The following is a 25742-nucleotide window of genomic DNA, read 5'->3' as shown; positions in this document are numbered from 1 at the left end:
TAAGCAGTGTGTATGTTGTGTGTGGGGGTGAGGAAGATGTGTGACAGCAGTCCTCCGGTCAGAAGGGGGCGCTGCGTGCTGTAACCCGCATGCTATTGGAGCAACTGAGAGACGGTGTGTGGCAGCGTGGAGACGGCGACCGGAGCAGTTAGGACAAAGTCTGAACGCCTGTAATTGTTAAGCTGAAGCTATTAGATTGACCCGTTACCACCTCAGTGCCACCGCCTGGTTCATGTTCACACAGGCAGGTGAGGGAGTTCACTCTGAAGTCCAGTCTTGCTTTGGCCCTGGAACATATTCATTTAGCTTCCAGCATTTGCAGATTCATTTATTTCAATGTGGCGTCGTCTTTCTCTGCATTACGTTGTAATACGTTTGTAAAATACTCAGCAGAATGAAGTTTATTTATATAGTGGCGTTTTCTGCCAAAGAAAGAGAACCAGGACCACAGCATCCATTTCTCTTGTGTGAAACCTCTTATAGAGTCTAGATGTTTGTAAAAATTAAATGTAAAAAAAAGTTATTGAGGCATAATGCAATTTCTATTATTTGTTGATTTCTGTGAATGAGTGGTTGGCCTGAATGTTCTGAGATTAAGAATGAATCCATTTGATCCTCTGGCCGTTGTGCCAGGCCTGTTTTAGCAAGAAGCACAAGGCTGTGAGAATGTGCTCTCCTCTGGAGACTGGGGAGAAAGTTATGCATCTGACCGAATGCATTTACCGTTGTATAGTGGATTCATTTTAATACATATTACTGATATTCTCAGTGTTGCAGGGGCCAAGTGGAATATCTCGTACGACGGTTGGTTTTTCTGTCTTCCATTGTAAATGGATGTGTATTATATAAGATATATGTTAACAGCATATTTATGGTAATTAGGGACCATATGTGAACAGCACAATTGCATATATAATACTGTTATGTGTGTACTGGATGTTATCAATGACTGTTTGTGACTAGTCTGAATTTTAATGAAGCCAACAGTAAGGGAACTGTTCCCTTAGGGTTTTCAGAAGGCACTTTAACACAAATCATACCGTTATGGAAAAATATATTGAATAAAGTCTGTTAAACGGGGAACACATAGTTTATTTTCTATCTTTTCATTCACATCTAAATAAAATTACACTAAATATTTTTGCCCTTCTGAAGACGTTGGTCTTCAGAAGGGCAAGCTGGTTAGACTGTTACTGGGTTATTTTGAGTTTTATCGCAATATTTCTTGGTTCTACTGCGTTAACCACAAAAATGATAATAAAAAAACTTTTTTAGGTAGTTTATGGCTGAGACTTGATGACAGAGCCTTCATCACTAATGAAAAACGTTTCTATTTGACACAGGTTTCTTCAGGACGCCATTAACTCAACAGAAATAATGTCATTTATATCACTGAGCTGCACACAGCAACTGCATTTAACCATATTTTCAATGTTGCTGATATTTATTGGTGATCTCATGGAAAATACAGTGGTGAAAATAGGAGAGTAATTTACAAAATACTAAATGTAGCAGACCGCCTCAAATGAAGGATTCTGGCTTTCCTGGTGAACAGTGAGGTTTATTGGAAGTAAACCCAGAGTTTCATCGTAAGAGCTGCTCAAACACTAAAGGACAGTGGAAGCTACAGAACACGCTCTGACAACCGTGATGTACCAACTAAAAATAACCTTCACCACTAAAATATCGACTCTTATTCAAAACCCAAATCAGTATTCCTATACAATAAAGCAAATTTATTCCAATCAATCAATAAAAGAATATCCTTGTTTACAAAACAAACAAATAAGATCAGTTTTACTAACTCTGTGCAACATGACTTCCGTTCTGTTGTTAAGCTGCTGTTCTATATTATACACAAAGGCAGCTGTCTTATCAAAATAAAAGCATCAAGTTAAAAGCCGAAAGTCAATCATGTATTATACAAAATAAAATGACGGAAATGCAATAAGTGCAAAAAGGTAAAGTAATTTTATTTATATTGCATATTTTGAGGAACAAGGCAATTCAAAGTGCTTTACATGAGTTAAAAGGACGGGATTAAATACACAGGATAATCAGGGGAACGAGACACAGCTGGGAGCAATCATAGAGGTAGACAGGACAACACAGAGACTCAACAGGCACAGAAACGTAAAGAAAAGTCAAAAATAAAAAATATATCTGCATGTGACAGCTACTGTCACACAGACCTGAATGGAAACTGTTTGTTTTGTTCATCCTTAATATTAATTTAGACATTAATTAGTGAATAGTTTAGATTTTTATTTTTGAAAATGATTTTAATTAGCTTGACTTTTGAGCTAACTGTTTGCAGTGCACACATTTAGTTAACTTTACTTGTCAGTTCTTTATATTTTTGTTAAAAGCAACAAATTAATGTATTTGCTTGAGTTACCAGTTTCCTTTGGAGCTGCTGGAGGGTCCAGAAGAGCTCCGGCTGATCGACGTCCAGCTGGCAAACCTCCTCCGCGGGCCGTTCCATCCGTTTGCCAGGGGACGAGGAAATTTGGTTTTCTTCAGTTTAATTTGACTATTTCTTTAATGTTTCATTCTAATGTTTGTTTAATTTAAAGATTTGGTATTGTATTGACCAGTATTTGTTTAAGTTTTTGTATGTTTAATTAGCCCTTGTGTGTCAGCCGTGGTCTGATCAGCCACTATTTAAGTTCCCCTCATGTCTTGTTAGGTCAGTTTTGAGCTTGAGTTCTTTGTGTTACCACCTGAGTTGTAGTTTGTTATGTTGACCTCAGTTTTTGGGCCCAGTTCCTTATTGTTGAATTATTTTTGAACTTTTTTGTAATAAATTAAGATTATTTGTCAGTTCCATTCAGCGTCTCTCTGCCTGGTTTGTGTAAGAACCCTCACACTGCATAATACGTCACTGATTCAAATTCAATTAAAAAGAATCATTCCTTGATTAGACAAGGAAAATAATAAAGCTAATAATTACTTAATTGTGATATTTGTGTATACAACATTCCTAAATCCTACAGCTAGAGTTGTAACTGTCTTTTAGGTTTTACTGCAGCTGGCTTTGATGTTGCCTAGCAACATAGCAGCATCAAATTATCCCAATGATGGAATCTGATGATGTCACAGTGTTATGATGTCACAAAAGACATAACACTTGAATGTACTGCATCTGAATTAAAGTCACACGAAGTACGTTTTTTCCGTCTTGGATTTAATATTGCTTTTGTTTCGTAGATTTTTCGATACGACGCTCGGACCATCAACATGTTGTCAACTGACAGCGATTTGTTAACAAAGTCACAAATTAGACAAATGACTAGAGACGAGCTGGTTGTCTTGGTTCTGGACTGGCTAAACAGGTTTAGGGAAAGAGCTGGAACATTAATCAAGGAGAGCACAAGACAGCAGGATTTGGAAAATGCTCATAAGCAAATCGGGCTTTTACAGGAGAAAATCGATTCAATCACCAAAGACCTAAATTGGTCTCTGAAACAGAACAAATACCTGGAAACTGAGCAAATCCCAAAGTTAAAACAAGAGATAGAGCAACGCGGCTCACAGAGGAATCAGTTGTTGTCAGACATAAAGCAATATAAAAACAAAGTGAAAGAGCTTCAAACCACTTTTAAAAAAGTCATCAGAGACTCAAAACAGCAGATTGACAAGTTGTTGGCAGAAAAAAAGCATGTGATGTCTCTAATCCCAGCATGCAAAATGAAGATTGAAAAGTATCAGAATGAAGTGAAAAAACTTGAGATTGAGGTGTCCCGGAAAAATAACAAAATCGGCATGAAGAACACTGACATTTTCAATGAAAAGGAGAAGTCCAGACTTCTTGAGAGCAAGATAAGAACTCTGGAAATGCAGCTGAAAGACGGAGAGAAGGAAAGAAAAGCTATTGAGAAGAAACTTAAAAAAACTCCAATGGAGGAAGCCATAGATAGAACCAAGCTAGAGTTTAAAGCAAGGATCGATCTAACTTCCGGCGTATTAGCTGAGGAGAAAGAGCGAAACAAGGAATTAGTAAACCGGCTGTTGAAAAAAGATCGCCAGGTGAGCAAGCTCCTGGAGATACAGGCTAAACAGGAGAGAGAGGCAGTGGTTGTGAAAAAAGGTTTTGACCACGCAGTGTCTGATTTTATAATTAGAGACCTGAGGAAAGAAAATCGATCCTTAAATGGTCAAATAAAGGTTCTAACCAAAAGCAGGGAGAAGGATCAACAACACATCAGAGAAGTTACCAGGCAAGGATCGAAATTGAGAGAGCTGTACCTCAGTGAGAGGATGAAACACGAGAATTTTAAGGAATCCATGAAGAACAAAGTGGCTAAGGTAGGAGGTTATATTGTTTTGGAAGGGCCTAAAGTTCAAAGCAAATTTGAGACACAAACCACCAATAAAACACTCGAACTTCTACCGTCCACCACTGACAAAATAACCCTGCAGACACCCAAAACACAGTCAATTAGCAATCAAAGAATTTTGATTCTTGGTGAAGGCAAGATACAGCCAGACTTTAAAGACGACTTCACAACACCCGGACAGTTGGAGTATAAGCCAGAGCCAAAACCGAAGCCTAAAATGCCACCTTTTAAACCAGCGGGCAGGCAGTATTTCTCCCAGAAACCGAGCGGGAAAACGGGCAACGGGCAACCTGGCAGGAAAGCCACTACAGATGGGAACAGTAACGTTCCCGAATTATCGATTAAAGGCAACAGAATATTATGAGGTGTGAGTATAAGATCCAAGAGGCATTTACACCTGGTGGCCAGGCTTTAACCCTCGGAGCCCAGCGGGGCTTTTTATTCAGCATATCACAAAATTTAACATCTTACATTCATGGAGAGACAATCTGGCCTCTCCATACCAGAGAAAACTGGAGTTTTCTCCATACCAGAGAAAACTGGAGTTTTCTCCATACCAGAGAAAACTGGAGTTTTCTCCATACAAGAAAATGACCACCTGCCAAGTCAACTGTTCAGATCAACCAAATTTAGATTCACTCATTAATTAACCCTGTACTGAACATTGTTTTTTTCTTTAACACACTGTAAATGGGAAGGAACATTTTTCTCCGGGTGCACCGGTTTTTCAGACTATTCAAGAAAAGTAGTGTAGTATGAGGAGCCAATTAGGACAAAAACCATGTTTTGTCTCTCACACACTACTAAAGACCTGTACACACACACACACACACACACACACACACACACACACAATATTAAAATTACACATATACACTATTCACATATCACACACATACAATTTCTCTGACATAAATAAGAGACTAATATTGCACATATAAACTAATAAAATATTGCACACAAAGCATACAGACACACTATTCTGAATGATAGGTCGAAAATGTGTGCGTGTGTGAACTAACACTAGGCTGAATGAATGAATGAATGAATGAATGAGACTTGAATTTCTCTGTGTGAGGAACTCATTTCTTGTATGTGTGAGATCTCCCAATTATGAGGGGCAGAATTTGGATCTGATCTTCTGTGACACTCTCACACATACAAAGTTAGTCTCTCACACAGAAAAATCCAAGTTTCATCCCCATTAATTCATTAATTCATTCATTCAGCCTAGTGTTGGTTTACACACATTTTCGACCCATCATTCAGAATAGTATGTCTGTATGCTCTGTGTGTGAGAGAGAAAAATGCATGTGCGTGCAATATTTTATTAGTTTATATGTGCAATCTTAGTCCTTTATGTAGGCAGGTGAGAAAAAAAAATGTGTGACATTTTAGTAGTATAAAATGTGCAATTTTAGTATTTAGTGTGTATGAGTTTTTAGTAGTCATGGGCAGTGGTGGAGAAAGTACTCAAAAAATGTACTCAAGTAAAAGTAAAAGTACCACATTAACATTTGTACTTAAGTACAAGTAAAAAAGTACTGGCTTTTAAAAATACTTAAGTATTAAAAGTAAAAGTACTTGCTGAATTGCTAATACAATATCATTAAGTGAACCGATCTTATTTAATTTGAATAAATCAGTAATGCACCATTTTAATGAACAATGCCACAGATAAAGCAGCTTTTTATTATGTTTACTCTGTAACATAGTTTAGACTTAGACATGTGATTCTGCGCATCATAATTTCAGGGATGGAAACATCTGGTCTCCTGTCCTAACTTAGCATGAACTTCACTTTTTTTGCAGCTAGTGGCTTTTATTTTGAAAGAAATCCAACAGAAAGGGGATGAAAAGAAGGTGGGTGGGGGACATGCAACCAGGAGCCAGTAGCAGAGTTGTAGTCTAGACCACCGAACCCCAGACCAAGTCAAGACCAGCACCCCGCGCTACATGACGCAATAAAATAAAGTTTTACCTTCAAAATTGCTTCTCAAATTGATCTGAAAGATCCACATTTCCATAAAACACCTAGATATTAAATACTTAGAGCTGAAATACATTTAACCAGTATCAATTCAAACTCTTCTTCATTCTGTTTTGCTTTCATCTCTGTGCCACAATCCACAGAGCTCTCCTGCCATCCCTAAAAAAATTAACGCCCTGGGCGGTTGCCCATATTACCCATGTCAGAAACCACAACTGTCTGCACCATTAAACACAGTAATTAACTGTAAACAACACTCAACTATGAACACTGTCCGAGGCGCAACAAGCAAGAAGTAACCAAGCAGAAGGAGGTGACTGTTCTCATCCTCCCTCCTGCTGTAATGTCTGCTGCCATGACAGGAGACGAAAACAAAGAGCAGTGAGCATGCTGTTCTTACGTCCTTGTTTTATTTATTCGCCAATTAAATAAATCTCTCTCTCTATATGTGTATATATATATATACACATTTTTTTAAAGGAAATAAAATAATAGCTACTGCAGTGTACACACGCAGAGCATTACAAGAACACAGAACGTCTCTCAGTGAGGCTTCAGTCCCATCAACCTTAGTAAAGAAGAATCTGATCGTTCCTGAATGTCATATCAATGCAGACTTTGGTCACAGCGTTGTCCCATATATGCAACACCTCAGTCAACACCTCCACACAATAATTCAGCGCATGAGTGACAACTGTTTTCATCGCAGATGCAACATGTCTCAGTACAGCTAGCTTTGCTAGCATCACGTCCACAGATCTTACCTTTCTTTAAGCTTTCCTTCCCAGTGACGCTAAAAGTTGGACTCAGTCCCACCGTGAAAGCGAAGCGCTGCTGGTTTTACATGTCGCCATATCTTATGATTTATGCAGTTATTATCGATTAGTTAGACATCTTCTCCCGCTCAGAGGAAACCACTGCGCATGTCTGGAGCTCCGCGTGCGAGTTAAGGTGGAGGCGATGGGTGACAACAGACACTAAGTCACGTTATTGCTCGGATTTTACGGCGCCACCTTAAAACCCTGAACGTCACATTTTAACGGACAAAAAGCGCAACGCGACTTGGATGTAACGAGTAACGGGACGGTTTAGTAGAAATGTAGTGAAGTAGAAAGTACAGATACTTACTGTAAAATGTAGTGGAGTAAAAGTAGAAAGTATCCATTATTAAATCTACTTAAGTAAAGTACAGATAAATGAAAATTGTACTTAAGTACAGTAACGAAGTACTTCGTTACTTCCCACCACTGGTGTTTTCGGACTACAGTCAGAAGACAGAAGCAAGAACAGTTAACAATATGAACTGATTTTCCATAATTTAGCTTATAAATAATGAACAGCGAGTGTTTTTGTCACCAACTGGGTGTGTAACGTGATTCGTGTGCTGAAGAGCGATCAGAAACGGCAGAGAACAGAATCGAGGTGAGGCAGGCAGTTCTCTGGCCTCATGGCAGGGGGCGCTCATGATCCCACACATTTACTGTATGGCTACAGTGAGCTAGCCAGTAAATGAGTGAAATGCAGCGATATATTTAAAGTTTCCCCCTCTCTTCCCACGTCAACATGTATGACTACATTTCTACACTTAAACAGTTTTCTAAGGTGGATTTTCAATTGAAGTAGGAAATAATAACTAAAGACCATCAACGCAGCTGAAAAGTTTGCTTCGAGACAGAAGAGTACCGCTCCTCTCAAACGGAAAGACCAGCTGTGGATGTCCTGCTAGAAACCATGAGAGTCTGTAAGTTTTGTCCCAAGGAACGTCTCATCATAAGAAACTGCCTTTTCTGCTTTCCTTCCTTATTTTCTCAACTTGTGGCACTGTGTGGACTCATGGGATTTTGTGGTTTTGCCACTCAAACCACAAAGCCAGATCCAGTTCGCAGTTCTAAAAGCGTTTGGGATGTCGAGGATAGACTTGGCTTTGGAAGAACGGATATTTTTGTGCAGAATGAACCTCATTTACTATGAGTAAAGGTAAGACAGGAATAACATTTTTGTTTAGGTTTTTAATTAAATGTGCGTTTTGTGGGCTAGTTTGTATGTGTAAAGAATTCAGAAATGAAACATAACCTGCAAACTGCTGTTAGCTTAGCTAATAGCAGTGGTAGCTAATCTACCACATCCTGCTGCAACAGACTGGATGTTTTGTTCTTTTTTGTTCTTTATGTGGGAAATGTTTGAGTGTTTTGTTTTTTGGTGATGAATCCTAACATAAAGTGGCGTTGTTTCAGTTGCTATGGCAGCGAGTTTGCGTGTAGCTTGACCGATACACAGAGCGAAAAAGAAGTGGTTTGGAGTTGTGCTTCGGTTTTTCCCTTTGCTTTGGATCATAGCACTAAATTAATAATACCTACATTTCCAAGTTTCATTGAATTACCGTAATTATTGCAGCGAAGCAGCGCAGCTGTAAATGGCATGTAAAAGTCTTTTTGCCCTCCAGGGTTGTTTGAATAATTTCCATACGTAAATGATAACATGCAAGGTGTCTGTATTTATATATATATATATGGACTGGAAGCCCCGAGATTGAAGTGGGGAACACCCCCAAAGGTGGTGGAGAATGACCGAGCTAAGATCCTGTGGGACTTCCAGATCCAGACAGACAAGATGGTAATGGAGAACCAACCGGACATTGTGGTGGTGGATAAAGAACAGAGGAAAGCCGTTGTGGTGGATGTAGCAATACCAAGTGACCACAACATCAGGAAAAAGGAGAAACTGGAGAAATACCAGGGCCTCAGAGAGGAACTGGAGAAGGCCTGGAAGGTGAAGACCACAGTGGTGCCTGTGGTCATCGGGGCCCTCGGGGCAGTCACCCCCAAACTGGAGCAGTGGCTCAAACAGATCCCAGGAACAACATCAGACATCTCAGTCCAGAAATGTGCAGTTCTAGGCACAGCCAAGATACTGGAGGAGAACCTGAAGCTCCCAGGCCTCTGGTAGAGAGAGAGAGAGAGAGAGAGAGAGAGAGAGAGAGAGGAACTCTCTCTCTCTCTCTCTCCACCCGCAGAGGGCGAGAAGGGAATTTTTTTTTTTTTATAAAATCCATCTTTAATGTTTGACAGCTGTTCCTGACTCAGGGAAATTGCAAACTTCATGAAAGGATGAGGTATTTATGAACATATGTAAAATCTAAAAACCTCAAAATCAACAAATTAAATGATTACATTAGATGATTATCTGTTAATAATCACTTATTTAATTTATAGATGAGTGAAGTGAAGACACAAGAAAAAACATCAAATGTGACAGTTTGAATCTCAGAAGGTGCCGTTCAGACTCACGGAGCCCCGCCCAGTAAAGTCGCCCTCTGACCAGACCGGCTGCTGGTCACACTGGTTTTGTGACCTTCACCAGTTAGAAAAATTATCATTCTGAGACATTAAAGTGGATCAGACTCATCTCTGAACTCCTGGACCACAGCTTCTTGATGTTGAAGGACTTTTATAAAAGATTTTAAGGATTTTATCCTACATCCCAGATGTAAACTAAGCCATCTTCCTTCGGTATCTGGCAGGAGAAAGATTAGAGTCTCAATATTCATCATAACAGCTTAATAATTATAAATGTTGCACTTAGACAATCTCATGACAGTTGTGGAAACAGAAAGTTCATAAATTCAATTCTTTTTTGACTCTGGTTTGGTTCCCTCAACCGTTGATGGACAGGAAACAGGGAGGAGAGAGGAGACAGAGACCGGGAACTGAACCTAGGACAGCTACGCTAACGACTGCAGCTGCTGCGCTCTACTAACTGAACAACGCAGCACCATGTTTCTGAGTATTTTCTAAATTCAACTGACTTTCAGCTGTTAATAATAATAAATAGTCTTTATCTTGAAACTTCCAGATCATCTCTAGATTCAGTTCTTCACACATCAGTCCACCTTAATCTGACTGATCAACCACACAGCTTAGATCCTCACCTGTGTGAGTCTTCATGTGACGAGCCAAATCATTACTCTGTCTGAAAGGCTTGTCACATAATGCACAGCTATACGGTTTCTCTCCTGTGTGGGTTCTAAGGTGACGGGTCAGATCGTTTCTCTGTCTGAAGGATTTGCTGCATAGCTGACAGGGGTAAGGCTTCTCTCCAGTGTGGGTCATCATGTGATACCTCAAGGTTGTTTTCTGGACAAAACCTTTACCGCAAGCCAGACACTGGAAAGGTTTCTCTCCTGTGTGAGTTCTATGATGACGGGTCAAATCGTTCCTCTGCCTAAAAGACTTATCACACACTTCACAAGCATACGACTTCTCCCCAGTGTGAGTCCTCATGTGTCTGGACATGCTGCTGCAGTCACTGAATGATTTACCACACACTTTACAGCAACATGGCTTCTCACCTGTGTGGGTTCTCAAGTGAACGGTCAAATGCCCGCCGAAGCGGAAAAGCTTCCCACACACCTTGCAGATGTACGGTTTCTCCCCAGTGTGAGTCCTCATATGTCTGAGCATGCTGCTGTACTCACTGAAGCTTTTACCACACACTGAACACGAAGATGGCTTCTCACCTGTGTGAGTTCTCATGTGACGTGTCAGGTCGCCATTTTGTCTGAAAGATTTGTCACACAATTCACAATTAAACGGTTTCTCTCCTGTGTGAGTCCTCAGGTGACGCACAAAGTCACAACTCCGCCTGAAAGATTTATCACACGACTCACAGGAATACATCTTACTGCCTGCGTGAACTCTCAGGTGACGACTCAGCTTAGACTGCTTGTTAAAGGCTCTCCCACAGGTCACACATGAGAAAGGTTTCTCAGCCATGTGTGTCCTCCTGTGGCGAGTGAAGTCACTGCTGTGTCCAAAAGATTTCTGACACACCTCACACTGATACGGTTTCTCACCTGTGTGAGTCCTAAGGTGGCAAGTCAAATCACTCCTCTGTATGAAGGATTTACCACAGAATTCACAGCTGTGTGGCCTCTCTCCTGTGTGCGTTCTCATGTGGTAACTTAAGGTGGTTTTCTGGATGAAACCTTTACCGCACACCGGACATTGGAAGGACTTCTCACCAGTGTGGGTTTTCATGTGCAGAGTCAGGTCTGGCTGCCTGAGGAAACTTTTCCCACAAGACTGACATGAAAAAGGTTTCTCACCTGTGTGAGTCCTCAGGTGAGCAGTCAAGTACCTGTGCTGCCTGAAACTTTTACCACACACATCACAGGACACATCTGTCTTACGTCTCTTGGACTTTGAGTTGTCCTCATGGCTCCTGGACATCCAACATCTCTCACGTGAGTTCTGGTCCGTCTGGGATCTGAATGCGTTTTGGGCTTCGGGGGAGAACTGGTTCTGGTTTGGTTCTGGGTCCATGGGGTCATGGACTGGTATCATGAAGGTTTCGGTCTCCTCCTTCACTACAACCTGCTGGTAGCAGCAGATGTCCTCCTGCTCCTCCTTCATTTCCATCATCTGCTCCGGTTCCGGATCTGTATGGACTATTCCCAGGTCAGCAGGGCTCACCACAGAGCTGCTGCTCTCCTGCTTCACTACAAGCAACCCTTCATCCTCTTCTTCCTCTCCGAGTTGAGCTTCTGGTTCCTTCATCTGTTGTGGTTCTGGTTCCTCCTGTTCCTCATTCATCTCAGGTCGTCTGGGATCTTTGGGTCAACAGTAGAGTCTCTCTTCCTCCACAGTAAGAGGCAGAGCTGAATCACAGCAAGACATGAGAAAATAAAACTGCAACCTTAATAACATTTTATTGTTGCAGATCACAGAAACAATAAATGTATCACCAATAATCTGCTGTTATATACACACAAGAGCATTGGGGCCACTTAAAAAGAATTTTAACTTTTGTTCTGAATTTCAACTTCTATCTCAGAATATTTCAATTTAAGTTCTTTTGGCCAATTAACGTCAGAACTCTGAAAAAATCTGAATTATAAGACAAAAGTCAGAATTTTGGGGGGAAATAATTTTATTTTTCATTATTTTTTTCAGTTGTCTTAATTCCTCAAAGTTGCATCTAATTCTGAACATTTATTGAGTGAATTAGTGAACATAAAGACCTGAGACGTGATGTTTCCTTCTTAGATAATTTTAACACACAGGAAGTTGATGTCCAGACACAGGAAGTTCTTCTTGTTAACAGGATCCTGTGGAAAGCACAAAATGTCAAAAAGGTCAACAAACAAGCCAGGTTGAAATATTTATAAGGAATGTTTCACAGTGATGAAGTTTTTATCACTACAATAGTCTCAAAATGCGGGAATGTCAGGAGGATCCAGTCCGTTATTTTCCCTCAAACAGTCAATATGGAAATTACAAACCAAATATTCCTGAAGTAATTTTTATACTCATTAATCTGAATATGTTGCTTTCATATTTGAAAACATGCTCTTATTTTGAAGGCGCTGCAGGCAGTGGCAGTGTCTCATTTTTGGATCATGTAGGACAATGTAGTCATGCTGCAGATTTATATTTATTTAGTTGAGGGTACTGTAGTGTCTAATAACATTTGCTCTTTAAACATGGCAGGAAGAATTTCGCTGCTCCAGCTTCTGAACAGGACAGAAGCCTGTCTCACCCTCAGTTTATTGTGAGACAGGAAATCAGGCTCGTCTGCCGTCTCCCAGTGCTAACTGCAGAAATACTAAGCAAAACCAGGAGGGCTTTAGCGCTGTTAATCACTCACATGGACATGCTGCTCACGCCCTCCCTCCCTCTCTCTGCTATGCTACAGCTGGTTCACTACAGCAGTGCCTGTCATGAATGCTACGGCTTGTTAGCATAGCCACTGATGACAGAGGATAAACTGTTTTCCTGGACGGGTAAATTGTTTCTCCTCCTAGCACATTAAGCACCACATACATGAGTTTGATTGACAGAGCCAAGACCCTCCTCTTGGCTCCGATTGGTTGTTTCTGACCGGGGGCGGTGCATTTCTGTAGATGCTAATAGTAGCATTGCTCAATTTTTTTTTCCACAGATGAACTGTCTCATATTAAACTGTCAAAGTGATGACATTTTAAATATTTGTAAAAACACTTTTTAAATAAAAACCTAACCTAACCCTAAACCTAACTTTAGAAAAGGAAGCAAACAGACTAAAAGATGAGTCTGAATTATTTGTGTTTTATGTATGTTTATATCCATGTTTGACCTTCCTGTTGTGAATCATTCACTTTTATAAAACTAATTACAGTCCTGCTTCCCATCTGGGTTTTTATTTAGCCCTCTTCAAAAACATCATGGAGACACTTAGGAGTCCCAACCCTTTTGCTCATTATAGCTAAAACAAGAGACGTTTGATCTGATTTCACTTCAGACAGGGAGGGAAAAAGGTGCATGCGTTTTTTGGGGCGTATGTAAACTTGTGGCCTCTGCTGTAGATATTTATATTATCTCCTTTTTAAAGCCTCTGCCGCCAATTGTGACTTAGTATGATGGGAACCTACGTACGGCAGCCGTTTCCCAGATGGAGCGTAAAGCCATCTTCTAAACCTGATTCTCTCTTGCTACAATCTGCTAAATGAACAGAAACTTGTAGATTACAAAAAACAGCAAGAACTGAAAAAATATTCACAGTATTGCAAATACACAACTGAATTATCAATAAAATGCAATATTTTCCCTGTAAATAACACAATCCCACATCTTGTATAATAAATTCAGTTATCGTGCTTGTGTTTTAATCAGGCATCTTCGTAGCTTCTATAAACATCGGCCTCAGGCGCAGAGGCTAGTGAGTAGATCTGAAACACCTCCTCCTGGGGACGAAGCTAAAATATTCCTGTTTCTGGGTTAATTTCCTGGTTTCTGCTTTAACATCTGCTGGGTCATTATTTATTCTGATTATTTATCTGCAGTTTTCTTTCTGTCGGAGTAAAAAAAAAGAAAAGACCGAAATGGCAATAACAACGGATACCTTCTGTTTCCTCCGCAGCGCCATCTAGACACTTGATCCTCCTCTTGGTTTCGTTAGCTCATCGGAACCGCGCCCAATTAAACCACCTTGTTCTTCCGGACCGGGTTCGGTTCTCCACCTGTTTCCCAAGAATCCAGTACACTGATAGATTCAGCTCAAGCAGCAAAAAAACACGATAGACAGAGGATAGCGCTGATAGCGCAATGTTATTTATTTCCGCCGGATGTACGTTCAACGGCGTTCAACCAGGAACAGTGACCGCCCCTTGAGTTCCGCTTCCAGCTGGAAACTTTCCAGAGGGTGTTTACTTTTTGCTTCTGTTTCAAACATAATGTGTAAAATAAATAGTTTTATCTAAAACTAAGAGTGAAACTTTATTGCTACAGTAAGACAATTGTTTTAAAAGTCTAAAAACCAGAGAACATGTCCAGAGATGGGCAGTAACTGGTTGCATTGGAGAAAAATTTTGTTGAGTAACATGATATGTTTTTCTTGTACTTGAATAACATCATTGTAAGATAATGCTACTTTTACTTGAGTACCATTTCTGGACCCTCAACCCGGTACAAGTAACAACACAATACAAGCAACATGTTCTGCTCAAATGTATTGTTTCGTTGTGGTGTGATTTATTTTTCGTCATTATTTTGAGAACCGAAATCTGCTTTTTCTTTTCTTTTCTTTTCTCTTCTTTTTCTTTTTTTTTTTTTACATTATTTAAATAATATTTCTATATTTTAATTGTCATTTAGATCTATCTTTAAATAATTTGTTATTGTCGCTTTTGTTCTACTCTGGCTCAAAATGGGAGAAAATGTCATCCATCCATCCAAGGGCGTAGGTTTGGTCTAAGTTTTGGTGGGGACCTTGACACCCCCCCCCCCCCCCCGCAGCACAGTGAAATGCCCAAGAGCACCGAACATTTTTGAGAAGGGGGGGGAAACCACATTGGCTTAATAACCCCCTCCCCCCAACCATAACCATATCATACATCTTGTGTATACAACCAGATACAGTCATACTCAGCAGATCAGTTCAAGAACACTTTACTTTTTCCTTTACAAAATTCAGCAAACGTTACAAGTAAGATCAAAAGAAATATCCTCTGGATACTCCCTGGTCACTGGCACTCACACTGACAGCCTCCTATAGAGCAAACAAAGCGTAACCTGGTTTGTATTCACACTAGCTTAACTTAATTTAAGACTAACACTTCAAATGCCATATTTACTGAGATAATTTCACAGTATATTTCATATCTGAGAACTAACACCTCACCTGGAGCCCTGAAGCTCCAGCCACCTCTCCATCGTTCTGCTCTGCCCCTTGCTCTGCTGTCTGAGCATCCTATGTGAAAAAATATTACATAATTAACAGACCTATTCTACCTCACATTCAGTGCTGACCTTACTAAACACCGGAATTTACAACAAATGCGTTGCGTGATAGATATCTAACTTATGGGTCCACTCACTGTACTTACAGCCGACGTAGCGAAATAACTTCTAATGTCTGTCCTTTTCTTTTTTGGTGGCGACATGGTCTCGGAGACTCAGAAGGAGACGCGTGTGCCCAGCTAGCCGCCGCCTTTTGCAGCTAATCAAAGAACGTCCGACGATTCAACTGACTCCCCCCCCCCCCCCCCGACAGCACCGTTCCGACTCGGTCTCGGAGGCTCATAATAAATGTCAAACTAAGAAGCTTCCGTTCCGCGCACCGCCTGTTGCTGCTAATCAAAGATCGTAGATCCACGTTCTTTGAGCCAATATGGCAAAAATTGGTCGGGACTTTTTCATATCCCGTGAATATTGGTCGGGACATGTCCCTACCGTCCCTACCCAAACCTACGCCCATGCATCCATCCATTTTCTGCACAGATTGCCCCTACAGGGGTCAGGAGGTGCTGGTGCCTCTCCAGCTAACGGCGGGGTCACCCTGGAGACGTCAGTTCATGTAGAACCTGTCCTAGCCAGCAGAGGGAGCCCTCCTCTGTTCAGAGAACTCACAGCGGCCAGGAGCATCAGAGGTCTCACTACGGTCATCACTAAACATTATTTATAATCCAAACTATGTCACAGTGAAGCTGTGATTTAGTGTTTAATCTTCTTGTGGTATGTTGGTGCGGATTCACCTTTAAGGTGAGTGGTGGGCGGCACCAACGTACCCCTTTAAAGCAGGTGTGGGGCGCGCGCTCACATTTGTTTTGAGCTGTTGAGATGCGTTGTGTGAGCTTCTGTGATCCTGTCTTTCCTCAAGCACCAAATAATGGTCTTCAGGATTGTGGTTGTGTTGGTGCTCCCGTTTTGCTCTCTTGGAGTGCGTGTGGAGCTCTTAACCGAGATCCTGAGGTGTTCTGGACTTGGCGGTGGATTGTTGTGGTTTCCTCCCTCCTCCTGCCGCACCTGGTCCGTGGCGCAAGGGGAGCGCAGCCACCGCAACGCCGTTGTTTTGTCCCTGCTTTTGCTTTGTCTTTTCAGCTGGGTGTCATTTACCCAACTGATGATTTATTCTTTATTTTGGCCAGGGTTCAACCGTTTATGGTGAGTCGCTCTATTATTTTTCAGTACGTTTATTTACAATTTGTATTTCTTTCTATTTTTTGTTTGCATGTAGGTTTAATTTGTCAATCGCTTGCTTGATTTGTTTTGTTGTTTAGTTTGTTCGTTGCTTTGCATGTTTTTCTTTGTTGGGTTGCAGTGTTTTTCTTCTGTATTAATTTTTTTGTTTAGTTATTAATTGGGTTTGAAAACAACTTGCCGCTGAAGAGCTGATGTGCAAGTTGTAAACTGTCTCCTTTAAAGTATATATTCTATTGTAAGCCTATTTTAAACTTTTGGAAAAAATAAACTATTAATTTTTTAAACATTATGATCCACCTCTCTTTGTTGTCCCGACCTGGCGTGGCCTTTTTGGAGATATTAGACGCTGGCTAGTTCAAGATCTCAGGTGGGGTTGTTGGTTGCAATATTTAAAAGTTTAATAGTCACCGCTATTGCCACATTCTGCCACGCAGCTTCTGCAGAAAACAGCAGGGGGCGAAGTGGTTCCATGGAGGAAATCATTGCCTGAGATGTTCCTGGTCATTTAGAGAAATGATTGGTGGAACAGAAAGTCAGAGGTTCTGCGGTACGTCATGTGTGACGTCAGACCAGACTGGATCCGGTTGGTTCTGACAGAACTGTTTGTTATCCAGTTTCTGGCCGCCATGTTGCCTGGTTCATTGCTGCTCCTGACTGTTATATTGAAGCTGAGCTTTTTCATCCTAGCCAACACAAACCTGGACAGGTTCTGAGGGTAGCCGCTCATTACTTTTACTCAACTACATTTAGTTTAGTAACTTTTTTGAAAAACTGTAAATGTTACTACACTTTTTTACTTTAGTATAATTTTTGGGTTCTCTGCTCTCCGCAGGTTTTAAAAAACTGAACATTTTAAAAACACACTAACGTGCTGCTCCACACGCAGCCTGCCGGGGGCGCTGTGCTGGCCGGCTGAGCAGGTGTGAGGTGTGAAGGAGGAGGAGGCGCAGCTGGAATGCCGCAGCTGGAATGCCGCAGCAGGTCGACACACGCCTGGCTGCAGATCAGGAACCAGCAGCATGTTCCTGACAGACACCATGAGAGGATACCGCGGCGTCAAGTACACCTTGTTCTTCTTCTGCTATTGTTTCTGGGTGAGTCCGGGCCGGTCCGGTCCGAGCCTCCATCTGGGCCGCACGCCTCACCCTGCAGGGGGCTGATGGTCCAGATGTCAGCTGGAAGGAGGAAGTAGTTTTGTTTTCCTGTATGTCGGTGAGGTGACAGGAAGTCAGGATGGAGGGAGATGTGCAGTAAAGGTCACTGGGTCGGGACCGGAACCGTGACGGCCAGACAGAGGACTGAAAGTTCTGGGTCACAAACTGATGGATTAATGGGAGAGCAGCTGCTGGAGGTTTGATTTGTTCTGGTCCAGTAAAACAGAACCTCTGGAACCTTCAGAACCTTCAGAACCAGGTTGAATGTTTTCCCACTGACCGCTGTGGCTTTGGGCAGGGCAGCGGTTCTGCTTCCTGTCCGGTCCTGTTTGGTAGTTAAAGCTGAACTTTGACCTGTTAAGTTTTCATCTGCCAACCAGAACCAGTCGGTCCAGTCCAGAATCCAGTTAGTGACCAGAACCTCTCTGTGTGACTCTGCAGGTCGTCAGCGCCATCCTGATCGCAGTCGGGATCTACGCCAAGGTCGCCAAGGAGAAAGGTCAGTGGAGGTCGTTCCAGCAGCAGCTGGTTTCCTGGTTCCGTTCTGAGCCCAGTTAGAACCGGGCTCAGACTTCTGGGTTTCAGGAAGGGATGCAGCAGCAGCCCAGAGTTAAGCCCATTACAGGGTTCGTGTCCTGTTTCCATAGCAACGGTTTCTGGTTTGAAAAGCGTCTCTGAAACATCCGGGTCCGTTTCCAGGAAATTCTGCTGATCCCATTCCTGAAGACGAAACCAGGAAACGATCCTGATCCAGACAAGTTTCAACTTTTCCTCCTGATGTGTGTGTGTGTGTGCGTGTGTGTGTGTGTGTGTGCAGATGTAGTCGACACTCTGACCGTGGACCCAGCGCTGCTGCTGATTGTCGTCGGATTGTTGATGTTCCTCATCACCTTCCTGGGATGTTTCGGAGCGCTGCGTAACGCCACCTGCCTGCTGAAGATGGTATTTAATCATCTTGATTGTAATTATTTATCGTTTTATCCAGAGCGACTGGGAGTCAGCAGAGAAAACCTTCAGAATCCAGCTGAAGGATTGTGTGTTGACGACAGAACAGGTCTGAGTCTGACTGAAGGAATTTTTATCCAAAATTATTCTGGAGACAGAAATGAAAACCTTGGGCTGACCTGAATGTCTGAGAATCACCAAAATCATTCTTCCTTCTATAAATGGAAAACCGTGGTGGGCACCGCTAGCTAAAACGCTAGCTGCACTAATCCAAAGCTTTAGTCATAAACATTAGTTTCACTAATGCTAACACAAAATGCAACACATTATTTAGAGGAAGCTAATGTTAAAGACTATACTGATCCAGCTTCAGGCTAAAGCTAATGCTAAAGCAATATACCTGAATGGTATTTATAGGAAGCTAATGCTAAAGCTCCAACTTCAGTTCAAATTATATCTGACTCACACTCTTAAGCACCAATTTAATATTTGACATTATAAATTACATATTCTATACGCCCCTTAAATATGGCTAAAAATGTCTGCCTGAACAATTCAGTTGATAACCAAAACTTCAACACAGATGTTGAAAACAGATCAAATGAAAGTTTTAAAAACATCCGCTTTAGAACTTAAATGAAAAAATGTATTTACTTTGTTAGACACAGTTAGCAAAAGGACTAAAATTTTAAGTTTTGCTAATAGAGCATTAGCAAAACTGCAAACTAGGAGTTAGTGAGAGCAGCATGAGAGCGTCGCCTAGCGGAACGTTGCTGGTAGTTGGTTTCCTGTTTCTTTCCCGTTGGTTTCTGGTTTGTTTCCTGTTTGTTTCCTATTGTTTTCCTGTTATCTGGTTTGTTTCCTGTTGTTTTCTGGTTTGTTTCCTGTTTGTTTCCTGTTGTTTTCTGGTTTGTTTCCTGTTTGTTTCCTATTGTTTTCCTGTTATCTGGTTTGTTTCCTGTTGTTTTCTGGTTTGTTTCCTGTTGGTTTCCTGTTGGTTTCCTGTTGGTTTCCTGTTGTTTTCTGGTTTGTTTCTTGTTGGTTTCCTGTTGGTTTCCTGTTGGTTTCCTGTTTCTTTCCTGTTGGTTTCCTGTTTCTTTCCTGTTGGTTTCCTATTTCTTTCCTGTTGGTTTCCTGTTGGTTTCCTGTTTTCTGGTTGGTTTCCTGTTTGTTTCCTGTTGGTTTCTTGTTATTTGGTTTGTTTCCTGTTTGTTTCCTGTTTGTTTCCTGTTGTTTTCTGGTTTGTTTCCTGTTGGTTTCCTGTTGTTTTCTGGTTTGTTTCTTGTTGGTTTCCTGTTTCTTTCCTGTTGATTTCCTGTTTCTTTCCTGTTGGTTTCCTGTTTCTTTCCTGTTGGTTTCCTGTTTCTTTCCTGTTGGTTTCCTGTTTCTTTCCTGTTGGTTTCCTGTTTCTTTCCTGTTGGTTTCCTGTTGGTTTCCTGTTTTCTGGTTGGTTTCCTGTTTGTTTCCTGCTGTTTTCTGGTTTGTTTCCTGCTGTTTTCTGGTTTGTTTCCTGTTGTCTTCTGGTTTGTTTCCTGTTGGTTTCCTGTTTCTTTCCTGTTGGTTTCCTGTTTGTTTCCTGATGTTTTCTGGTTTCTTTCCTGTTGTTTTCTGGTTTGTTTCTTGTTGGTTTCCTGTTTCTTTCCTGCTGTTTTCTGGTTTGTTTCCTGTTGTTTTCTGGTTTGTTTCTTGTTGGTTTCCTGTTTCTTTCCTGTTGGTTTCCTGTTTGTTTCCTGATGTTTTCTGGTTTCTTTCCTGTTGGTTTCCTGTTGTCTTCTGGTTTGTTTCCTGTTGGTTTCCTGTTTGTTTCCTGATGTTTTCTGGTTTCTTTCCTGTTGTTTTCTGGTTTGTTTCTTGTTGGTTTCCTGTTTCTTTCCTGCTGTTTTCTGGTTTGTTTCCTGTTGTTTTCTGGTTTGTTTCTTGTTGGTTTCCTGTTTCTTTCCTGTTAGTTTCCTGTTTCTTTCCTGTTGGTTTCTGGTTTGTTTCCTGTTGATGTATCTTCCTCTCTTCTTCCTCCTGCAGTTCCTGACCATCCTGGCTGTGGTTCTAGTCCTGCAGGTCGCTGCTGGAGCCGTGACTTACGTTTTTACCGACTTGGTAACAGAACACCATGAGCTGAATGCAGAACATCAGAGATCCGGTGTGAACTCTGATGCTGTTCAGGTGATGGAGAGGACGGAGATGCTGATGATGAAGGCCGTCGTCCGCTACAGGGAGGATCGGGACCTAGAGAACGCCATCGACTTTGTCCAGAAGAAGGTGAGCTGGATGACCAAAGCAGCTGTAAGTGCGGTGTGGGTTTAATGGAGAGCTGCTGTGTTCCAGTTCCGGTGCTGCGGCGTGGAAAACTACAAGGACTGGTCCCGTAACGTCTACTTCGAGTGTTCTGAGAGCAACCCCAGCCTGGAAGTCTGCGGCGTTCCCTTCTCCTGCTGCGTCCACCTGCAGAACCAGGTCAGACCGGCTGGACCCAGTCTTGCGTGAAATTCTGCCCCCCCTGTGTCGGGAGCGCGCACTGCAGCCAGAGAGGATCCGACCATTTCCACGGCGCTTCTGATCGATTTATCGGTAAAACAACTCATATAATCATGTCAAGATCGTAACTTTCAGTTTAATTGGCAACTAACAAAATGGTAAAATAAATAAATAAACGAGATCTTCTTACACCGTTTTGTGTTGCTTTTTAATCGCCAAGAGAGAATCGGTCTGTTTCCAACTTTTGTCACTTAAGCCTGACAATTAAAAGTCAGTCACCAAACACAGGTTTCCAACACGTTGTGTGTATTTATGATCTTTCATTGCTGATATAAGAGGATGGAAGCTGCTGATAGCAGGGCACAGACAATTAAGACTTACTGAAAGGATGATAGTGTAGGCTTTGTGGAAAATCCCATTATAATGTAAAATATGACAGATTGTCGGTGGTTCAGTCATACTATCACACATAACCGTCATTGAGAATTTGAAATTTCCTGACCTGCTCCCTGTTCAACGCTCTTTGGAGGGGAACAGGGAGCTAAAATAATTGGTTCCCCCTCAGAACTTTGGCAAATAGAGAGCAATGAAAGATCATAAATACACACAACGTGTTGGAAACCTGTGTTTGGTGACTGACTTTTAATTGTCAGGCTTAAGTGACAAAAGTTGGAAACAGACCGATTCTCTCTTGGCGATTAAAAAGCAACACAAAACGGTGTAAGAAGATCTCGTTTATTTATTTATTTTACCATTTTGTTAGTTGCCAATTAAACTGAAAGTTACAATCTTGACATGATTATATGAGTTGTTTTACCGATAAATCGATCAGAAGCGCCGTGGAAATGGTCGGATCCTCTCTGGATGCAGTGCGCGCTCCCGACACAGGGGGGCAGAATTTCACAGAGAACAGGTGTTCTGTCCTCAGCAAAGGTTGTACACAACCTCAAGTTGGGTAACCCCAAGATCACTGGGTCTTCTTAAAAGATAGAGTCTCTGAGAACAGTTCTTAAATACATAGTCAGTGTTTTCAGCAAAGTGGAGCTGACTGTCCAGGAATGACACAAGGAATTTAAAATTTGCCAGTTTCAGCAGGTTGGCCATCAAGAGAAACTGGAATCACTTTCAGGTTTTGTTTATGTCGTTTAATTAGCTCTACTTCCTTAAGAAAATGGAAAGGTATGTTCATTTGTGAGGGAATTTATCTTTTACTGTCCCAGTAATGCCAGAATTAATAAGTAATAAAGACTTTGTGGTATTCTGATTTAGTAATGTAATTAGATTGGTTGTGTTACCACCTCCACGCCACTAGAGGCAGCAATGGACCCCGAAAAGATGCGACTAAGGAGCAGATGTAGAAGTACACCGAAAACTACAGAATTTGTTAAAAACTGTGAGCTGCGCTGAAGTAAATAAAAGATTGAAGTTCAAAAACATGCTGAGAGTGAAACTCCTTCCTAAAGCTGAAGATATATCACAGATTTAAAAAGAAAATAAAAACGGGAGACCGCAGATAATACAGGAAACAGCACCCCCTTCACTTCCGGAGTGCAATGGTCCCATTTCCAAATAAGGTATGAGACTGACCCGCCCCTTCCTGTTTGCTGCAGCGAGGTGTACTTGTTCTGTCTGTCATATCCGTAAATCCAGCAAATCTTATGGCACATCGATGCTACGTCACATACTGCTTACTCAGCAGATTTCTTATCAATCCGTCATACCTGTGTGTTATGTTTCTCAGAAGTTTACGGTAAATTTTATTTAATTAAGCTGCTATGTTAATCAAACATATTAACATAAATGACTTTTACCGTTTCCAATATTGTTACCAAACTGTAAACAAGACATTCGTCCCGTTTAGCGTCACTATTACTACAAATACTGTTTGACTACACATTTGGTCGGGATATTTTGTCCCTATAGCTAATCTGCCTTTTTAATATTTCAATATTTCTTTAGAAAACTGCAGGAATATGTCCTAAAAAAGCTCATGAACAGCTGGATGCTGACCGAAGCTGTTGGGCAACAAGCAGAACATCACCTCTTTCTGGACGCTGCGTGGAGATAACTGGATTTTTCTTATTTTAATTTTTTTATTTACCGTAAACGTCTGAGAACTAAAACACACAAAATGAAACTTCTACAGGTGTGACGGATTTACGAGGTCTGGTTCCACCAGAAACGCCGGGCTGGTTCTGGTTGTAAGGCTCAGAGTCCAAACCAAAATAAACGGTAACATGTAGGAAGTAAAACACCATGGAAGCCCATTGCTGTCACGGAGGGGAAAACATTTCGAGCGTTATTACGTTATAACGTGATAAATTGTATAAAAATGATAATTATCTTGTTTAAATGTGATAACTTCGTGTCCAGGAGGTGGCGGTAGTGTGCAGGCATAAAGAAGGCTCACAGCAGTTGGTCTGGTTTTCCTCCATGCTCGGTCTAAACATGGAGACACTGATGCTGCTCCGCACTGAAGGCCCAGGCAGGACATTTATGTTGTTCTGTTAAAAACCGGGGATGTAACCGATGAGCTGATGTCGTTCAGCCGCCAAATCGCAGAGTATATTACTTGACTCAGTATGGAACAAAGCTAAACAAACTTCTATGCCCTGTAACTAGCAGGAGCTGCGCCCCCTGCTGGACGTTGTGAATCATCCGAGCTGTTGATGACCCGCCATGATTTCCTGCTGAAACAGCAGTGGATTCAGACACTGTCCACAGCATCTTTGTGCTGCATCTTTGTGCTGCATCTGCTCCTGTCCCTGCAGACGGTGCTGAACACCATGTGCGGTTACGGCATGCAGCAGCAGCAGGAAGCGGCGGCCCGGCAGCACATCTTCACGGCCGGCTGCCTGCAGCGGATCGTCCTGTGGGCCCAGAAGAACCTGCTGCTGGTGGCCGGGCTGACGGCCGGTCTGCTGCTGCTGGAGGTACTGACACCACCGCCGAGCGACCTCCAACCTCCGGCTGACCTCCCACTGACCTGCTCTCTCCTGCAGGTGTGCATGATGGGTCTGGCCGCAGCGCAGGCGGCCTGGATCCACCGGGTCCGACGGAGGCAGAAGGTCAGCGAAGGTCGCAGGGCAGAGGAGAGGAAGGAGAGGCTCTGGTTTCCCGCCTTCGCTGACTTCACTGAGGAATGATGAAGACGACGACAATGATGATGAGCTTCGTCTCTACAGAACCAAATAGAACCAGGAGGTTTCTGAGGTTCCTTCTCATCTCAGAGCTTCAGGACTTTAAAGTGTGACCTTTGACCTGTTGGGGTTCTGGTCTCCTTCAGGCTGCTTCCTCTCTAATCCCGCCTGTTCTGCTGTAATCTGAGGCAGATTAGCAGCAGGATCACCTGCGGCGGCAGCATGTTGCTGCGGGAGGAGGCGTGCGGCCGTCACGCTCGCCTTATTGGATTTATGACCTCAGGGTCAACCGGCGTGTGTGTGTGTGTACACAGGATGCATGATGGGAAACCTCGTGTCTCATTGATCCTGTATTTTATACGAGCCCATCGCCATGGAAACAGTTTATGCATGAATACTTGAGGCCTTCTGCTGGAGTTTATCAGAGAAACAAACCAAAAAATAACACATGCTTCAAATCTGAAAAGTGTGGCGTGTCCCCATAAATACTCAGGTCTGTTCTGGTTCTGAAAATGTATTAAATTGTTACATTTGTGTAATAAAATGTTTTGGTCTGATGTAGAAAATCACAAAATGAACAGAAAAAACTTTTTATTTCAGGTTTTATTTGGCTGATCAGAGAAATGAGGAGAAAATATGGAGAAGTTGAAACCTGAGCCGTCTGAACGTCAAACATTCTGACACGGTTCATCGTGTCTTTAACACCAAAACGTCCTAGACAAAACCCGCCTCCAGGTGTATTTCTGTCTGAGCGAGCGCGAGTGGAAAACGAGATTTATACATAAATATTAACTTTATGGTCAGGAATAAGAAAACAGAAACTGAAGTTTAGTGCTGAAACAATTAAACTGTTAAGGCTTTAAACAATATTTCATCCTCATAACCATCCAATAAAAACCAGCACAGATATAAAAACATAGATGTGACTGGCTGACTGCTGAGAGTTGGCAGAGGAACGTAGAGGTCAGAGGTCACGTTAAGGCGGGTCACAGTCCGGTTTGTTCTGCCGTTGGAAACGAATCGCTCTTCAAACGCGATGAGATTAAAATCTCTGAGCTGAATCATCTGAGAACCGAAGAACCGCCTCTGGTTCTGATCCGAGTCCCGATGAACAGAATCGGAACCTCTGAGCCGGAAACATGTCGGTTAGATTCCCAGAATCCTCAACAAGAGGAGCAGTTAAAGCACGGCGGCTTCACGCGGCCGAGGAAGAGGAGCGCCGCGACGAAGAGCACTTGGACTTA

The 25742-nt window shown here is 42.1% G+C and overlaps 2 protein-coding genes and 1 long non-coding RNA gene across 4 annotated transcripts; 1 reads left to right on the top strand and 2 right to left on the bottom strand.

Annotated features, from left to right (window-relative positions):
* Positions 1–1952: 1952 nt before the first annotated feature.
* LOC106906492 (uncharacterized) lies at positions 1953–14477 on the bottom strand. Its single transcript, XM_014971782.2, has 3 exons — positions 14209–14477; positions 12350–12436; positions 1953–11986 (listed from the first exon to the last, which is right to left on the bottom strand). The coding sequence occupies exon 3, from the start codon at positions 11919–11921 to the stop codon at positions 10221–10223; it is 1701 nt and encodes a 566-aa protein (XP_014827268.1). The 5' UTR covers positions 11922–11986; positions 12350–12436; positions 14209–14477; the 3' UTR covers positions 1953–10220.
* Positions 14478–15238: 761 nt separating this feature from the next.
* On the bottom strand, positions 15239–15847 carry LOC148159890 (uncharacterized). The gene is made up of 2 exons (XR_015762636.1): positions 15487–15847; positions 15239–15354 (listed from the first exon to the last, which is right to left on the bottom strand). It is a non-coding gene; the product is annotated as an uncharacterized LOC148159890 (long non-coding RNA).
* A 1747-nt stretch (positions 15848–17594) lies between these two features.
* LOC106906495 (tetraspanin-33) lies at positions 17595–24964 on the top strand. Of its 2 annotated transcripts, XM_088004801.1 has the most exons (8): positions 17598–17881; positions 18383–18440; positions 18759–18883; positions 20906–20980; positions 21047–21142; positions 21209–21337; positions 24130–24291; positions 24361–24964. In XM_088004801.1, exons 1-8 carry the CDS (start codon positions 17807–17809, stop codon positions 24502–24504), a joined length of 864 nt encoding a protein of 287 aa, XP_087860927.1. In that variant the 5' UTR covers positions 17598–17806; the 3' UTR covers positions 24505–24964. The 2 variants fall into 2 exon arrangements, with proteins under 2 accessions (XP_087860928.1, XP_087860927.1); XM_088004802.1 differs by lacking the exon at positions 20906–20980 and having other exon boundaries at positions 17595–17881.
* The last annotated feature ends 778 nt before the right edge of the window (positions 24965–25742 follow it).

The sequence above is a fragment of the Poecilia mexicana genome, unplaced genomic scaffold, assembly GCF_051168715.1.
Source record: "Poecilia mexicana isolate PSO_F unplaced genomic scaffold, ASM5116871v1 scaffold_4, whole genome shotgun sequence".
In the NCBI taxonomy this organism is placed as follows: Eukaryota; Metazoa; Chordata; class Actinopteri; order Cyprinodontiformes; family Poeciliidae; genus Poecilia; species Poecilia mexicana.
Note: the sequence above shows the minus strand (reverse complement) of the source record. Positions and strands in the feature narration are given on the sequence as shown.